Source organism: Rutidosis leptorrhynchoides, chromosome 1 (genome assembly GCF_046630445.1).
Source record: "Rutidosis leptorrhynchoides isolate AG116_Rl617_1_P2 chromosome 1, CSIRO_AGI_Rlap_v1, whole genome shotgun sequence".
Classification (NCBI taxonomy): Eukaryota; Viridiplantae; Streptophyta; class Magnoliopsida; order Asterales; family Asteraceae; genus Rutidosis; species Rutidosis leptorrhynchoides.
In genome coordinates this window covers 625203205-625209204 of record NC_092333.1, presented here as the reverse complement: position 1 = coordinate 625209204, position 6000 = coordinate 625203205, and the positions used below count along the sequence as shown (strand labels likewise).

Genomic DNA, 6000 nt, shown 5'->3' with positions numbered 1-6000 from the left:
GCAAATCTTGTGGTTCACTTGTACTTACTTACTTAAACCTATGATTTCACCAACGTTTTCGTTGACAGATTTCTATGTTTTTCTCAGGTCTTTGAACGATATGTGTTACATGCTTCCGCTCATTATTTTGATACTTGCATTGGATGTAGAGTATATATGCATACATGGAGCGTCTTTTGGATACTTTTAAATTGTGTCGCATAAGTTTCATTTGTACTTAAAACTTTGTATCGTAACTTGTGGTGGAACTATTCTTGTAAACTTGAACAACCTTTACATTTGAAATGAATGCGACATATCTTTTGGTCAAACGTTGTTTTAAAGACTTATGACCACGTAACGGGACCTAAGTAGATGGCGCCGTCAATGACGATTTGGTCGGGTCGCTACAATATCTTTCATAAAACAAACTTGAAATGGATAGGGTTTTGAGAAGATCTTCACGTAACAATCAATCAAAACAAAAAGAAACAAATAGTAGTAACGAAGAACTTATCAACAAGAGAAAACAGCCATTAGGGGATTTTGAGTTTGATGTTAATGGATCAAATCCAGGTAATGCTTACCTGACTTATGAACTTACAGTAACATTTTAAATTTTTTGCATTTGTTCCGTATGAATCAATTGTAAATGTTATTTCACTTCTATCGTTCTTAGGAAATTCCTCCACTGCAAAGAGAATTGTTAGTAACATTATAATGAAACACATAAATCAGACAAAACTAACAACAACAATTGGGCAACAATGCACCTCATCCAGTTCAATACTAACATGTGGTTTTGCTATTAATACTATAGTTATGTGTTAGCATTGGTTTACATATGTATATGATTTTCCGGTGTAAATTTTAAGTTAACATGAATTATTTGTTGATTCAGATTTAACCAACACAATTGGAACAACGTTTGTGAATTCATCTAGAACACAATTTACATCAAGTGTCGATAAAGAAAACATGTTTCAACAATCGACATATAAACAGGGTGAATGTTCACATACCATTGCAACTCCCGCGCCAAAAACACCAAGTCTTTGATTAGGAAATCCATCACTTACAAATAATGACCAACGTGAATCTACATCGGACGTGTATCCAAAGGTAATTATATTGGAGGAATGTTATATTTGCTTTTACCTTAAATTATTAAAATTGTCATAATTAGTGTTTAAAATCTATTTTTAGATGCACGGTCAAAGCGAAAAAATATCAACAAGCATTGGAGGCGAAATTTTACACCCATTGCTTTTGACATTGAACAACCGATCTTCAATGATGTTCAAAAATCATCATTCAAGGGAATTTCTAACGGTTCTCATTTGTTTTTTTTACATTTGTTCACTTATTATATATTTGAAAAGATAAAATAATTAATTGTTAGTTTTGACAGATTATGTTGATTACGGAGATCTTACTTATATATGTTCTACTTGCGGTGCTAAATTATGGCTTAACGAGACTAAATGTGGGAAACTGACTCAAGGTTTAACTGTGGCAGAGTCACTGTGTTGTCAGAAAGGTAAAATCGCGCTGCCAGAGTTCACCAAGTCTCCTCCTAAATTAATTTGGGATCTATATACCAACAATCATCCAAAAAGTAAACATTTCCTTGAGAATATTAGACAGTACAACATGATTTTTGCATTTACTTCCATGGATGGCAAGGTGGACAATCGATTCAATAATAATCGTGGCCCTTATACATTTCGTATGTGTGGACAAAATTTTCACCAGTATGGAGGTTTATTACCAAATGTTGGTTACAAACCCAGATTCGGACAGTTATACATATATGATACTTCAAATGAAGCCAATAACAGGAAAGAAGAAATCAGGTATGATTCGTCTAATTCATATATTGTAACATTAAATAATAGGAATACCTAAAACAAATTCAGAATATTAACAGGTTAATTTGTTTATGCTTGACTTAATAACAGCGGGAAAAACAAGACAAAGTCAACGTCTTCACGTTATTCACTAGACGAGCATCTCGTTGTTCAAATAATGCAAGTTCTCGATGAACATTATCCTCTTGTCAAGACTTTTCGGATGGCCCGTGAACGGTTTAAAGATGATCTTGATATGCAGTTAAAAATTAAATTAATTGGTAGACGAACCAAAGATGGACGTAATTACAATCTGCCAATGGTTGATGAAGTTGCAGCACTTATTGTTGGTGATATCAATGTATATTCCTTTGACGAAAGGGATATATTAATTGAGAGTCGCGTTGAAGGATTAAAAAGAATCTCTGAGCTTCACCCTGAATATTTAGCTCTACAATATTCACTTCTGTTTATTTAAGCAGAAGATGGGTACCGTACAGACATACTTCATCGTGATATCGATGTCTATGAGCATACCACACGGAAGAAAAAAAGGGTTACTATGCATGAATTTTTTGCATATAAACTTCAAGAACGTGCTGTACCCACACTTGTGCACTTGGGTCGTAAGTTGTATCAACAATTCGTAGTAGATGCTTGCACTATGATTGAGGCAGAAAGAATATCATACATAAGGAAGAATCAAAATATTCTAAGAGCTGATACTTTCACCAACATAATGAATGCATCGTTATCGGGTAATGCGGTGAATAGTATGATGGGAAATATGATAAAACTTCCTTCCTCATTCATGGGTAGTGCTAGATATATGATCGAGAATTATCGTGATGCTATGGCACTTTGTCTTGTATTTGGCTATCCCGACTTATTTTTAACTTGTATATGTAATCCAAAGTGGCCCGAAATCACAAGAGAATTGGACGGGACAGGTTTTAAACCAGAAGAAAAACCTGCTTTGTGTGCAAGGATGTTTAAAATGAAGCACGACCAACTGAGTAAAGATATAAGGGGAAAAAATTTGGTACTTTGAAAGCAGGTTTGCCTATTAACTTTTAACTACTTTTCCAATTTTATTATGTGTTAAATTGATTTTTTTTATATTTAATGCTTACATACTATGTCAATAACTACTAATATACAAGTATACAACACAATTTACATCATTCAATAATAGAACACTTCTTTATTAATAATTTTTTCTTTATTTTTTTAGAAGTCTATACCGTAGAATTTCAAAAACGTGGTTTGCCTCATGCCCATATATGCTTATTCCTTGATGAAAGAAGCAAAATGCCTCAACCAGAAGATGTAGATAAGTATATATGCGCTGAAATACCGGATGAAATCAACGAACCAGAACTGTATCAACTCGTATCAGATTTAATGATACACTACCATTGTGGGGACAAGAATCCATCGTGACAATTCACTGATACATAAATCAAAAAATGTACAAAAAGGTTTCCAAAACCTTTCTCAGGTGTCACAAAAACTGATCAAGACGGTTATCCAATCTACAGAAGAAGGAATGACGGAAGAACGGTCAGAAAACAAGGTCATGATTTGGATAACAGCTGTGTGATACCTTATAACCCTCAACTACTTAAAATGTACCAAGCACATCTCAATGTAGAGAGGTGTAACCAAATAGGTTCAATTCGATATTTGTTCAAATATATCAACAAAGGCAATGATAAGATTACATCACATCTCTGTGATCAAGAAACTGATGAAATAAAACAATACTACGATTGTCGATATGTTTCATCTTGTGAAGCCATGTGGAGAATTTTCTCATTTGATATACATCATCATCGCCCATCAGTTAGAATACTACCGTTTCATTTGGAGGGAGAACACCAAATTATTTTAGATGAACATGAAGTAATAGAACAAGTATTAGAAAATCCATCTGTGAATACATCAATGTTTCTTGAATGGATGAAGTGTAATGGGTGCAGCCAACAAGCACGTCAGTTGACTTACGTTGATTTCCCGACAAAGTTCATTTGGGACAAAGACTACAGGGTGTGGAAGTTGCGTAAAAGGAAAACCGGTGCAATTGGACGTATTCATCATGTCGCACCAGCTGCTGGTGATCTTTTTTATCTTAGAATTCTACTCAACAAGGTTAAAGGTCCAACTTCATATGAAGAAATTCGGACGGTAAATGGTATCCTATTTGATAACTTCAAAGATGCTTGCTACCATTTAGGTTTATTGGATGATGATAACGAGTATATAGAAGCTATTAAAGAGGCTTTTTTGGGGAGGGTGGATATTTTGTTAGAAATGTTTTTGCACAGCTACTGTTAACTAACACTATGAGTCGACCAGAAGATGTATTTGACAAAACATTTGAATTTTTGTCGGTAGATGTCGTTCATCCAAACAGACCAGGTAATGATATTTACATTATATTATTCCATATTTGTCATCTTTAATATACTAATAAATCAAATGTAATTGATTGCAGGAACAAAAATTGGGATCGAACTTTTGAAAGATTTAACTTTACAAGAGATCGAAAGATTACTTCAACGTGATAGTAGTTCATTGAGAAATTTTAGTTCAATGCCTTTCCCATCTTATAATACAAGGAATATTTCTGAAAACCATCTTATTATAGATGAGCTCTCCTACGACAAAAGTACACTTGAAGTTGAACATGCAAATTTCATTACCAAGTTAACAACAGAACAAAAGGATGCATATGATCAGATAATAAAAGCTGTTGATGAAGGCACGGGAGCTGTGTTCTTTTTGTACGATTATGGTGGTACTGGAAAAACATTTCTCTAGAAAACACTAACAGCTGCATTACGAAGTAAAGGAGAAATTGTTTTAAATGTTGCAACAAGTGGGATTGCAGCTTTATTGTTATCTGGAGGTCGAACAGCTCATTCACGTTTTAGAATACCACTTCAACCGATAGATGAGTCCTTTTATACTATTAAGTCGGATAGCAATTTGGCTGAGCTCATTAGGAGGGCGAAACTTATTATTTGGGATGAGGCCCCGATGGTGAACAAGATGTGTGTTGAAGCATTGGATCGGTCTTTTCGTGATATATACCATTAAATCAATCCTCATAGCATGGATACTCTATTTGGGGGTAAAATTGTTGTGTTTGGTGGTGATTTTCGACAAATATTACCGGTGATTCAAAAGGGTACAAGACAAGATATAGTGGCTGCATCACTCAATTCCTCCTATTTGTGGGATTAGGTTACTGTTTTCGCTTACAGTTAACATGAGATTAGGTGGTCTTGGTGCGTCTTCAACTGATGCCGATACTAGAAAGTTTGCTGAATGGATACTAGAAATAGGCAATGGTAATGTCGGTGAATCAGAAGACGGAGTTTTTGATATTGAGATTCCACAAGATCTTTTGATAACAGATTCTGTTGATCCAATCGGTTCTATGATCTCAACTATTTATCCAGAATATCTTCTTAATCTTGCCAATCTACAATATTATCAACAACGTGTTATTCTTGCTCCAACTCATGAAGTTGTGGACATCATTAATGATAGAATGATGCATTGTTTGGAAGGTGAAGAAAGGTCCTATTTGAGCTCAGATAGTATATGTGCATCACAAAGAGACACTGACTTTAATTCTGAACTATACAATACTGATTTCCTAAATAGTATTGAAGTTGGTGGATTACCAAAGCACAATCTAAGGCTGAAAGTTGGTGTACCAGTTATGTTACTTTGAAAGGTTGATCAATCAGGAGGTCTGTGTAATGGTACACGGTTATAAGTTATTGAATTAGGGGAAGAATGATCAAAGCCAAAATTTTAACCGGTTCAAACGTGGGGAAGATAATAGCTATATCACGTATGCTAATCGTTCCTACGGACAAGAGAATATCAAATTCCAAAGAAGATAATATCCGTTGTCGGTGTGCTTTACAATGACCATAAATAAAAGTCAAGGACAATCACTGGAGCATGTCGGTTTATTTCTTCCAAAACCGGTCTTTAGTCATGGACAACTATACGTTGCACTTTCTCGAGTAACCAATCGGCACGGAATAAAGATATTAATTATAGACAAGGATAATAAAATATCCAACAAAACAAAATATGTTGTATTCAAAGAAATGTTGCAACACTTATAGATTTAAGTTTAGAACTATGT

General features: G+C 34.5%; 2 protein-coding genes across 2 annotated transcripts; both read left to right on the top strand.

The window, feature by feature from the left end:
* The first annotated feature begins 416 nt into the window (after positions 1–416).
* LOC139848674 (uncharacterized) lies at positions 417–4166 on the top strand. The gene is made up of 7 exons (XM_071838387.1): positions 417–555; positions 881–985; positions 1391–1835; positions 1941–2179; positions 2312–2779; positions 3064–3211; positions 3311–4166. Exons 1-7 carry the CDS (start codon positions 417–419, stop codon positions 4164–4166), a joined length of 2400 nt encoding a protein of 799 aa, XP_071694488.1.
* An 8-nt stretch (positions 4167–4174) lies between these two features.
* On the top strand, positions 4175–5574 carry LOC139848667 (uncharacterized). Its single transcript, XM_071838381.1, has 4 exons — positions 4175–4250; positions 4327–4629; positions 4723–4906; positions 5079–5574. Exons 1-4 carry the CDS (start codon positions 4175–4177, stop codon positions 5572–5574), a joined length of 1059 nt encoding a protein of 352 aa, XP_071694482.1.
* Positions 5575–6000: the final 426 nt, after the last annotated feature.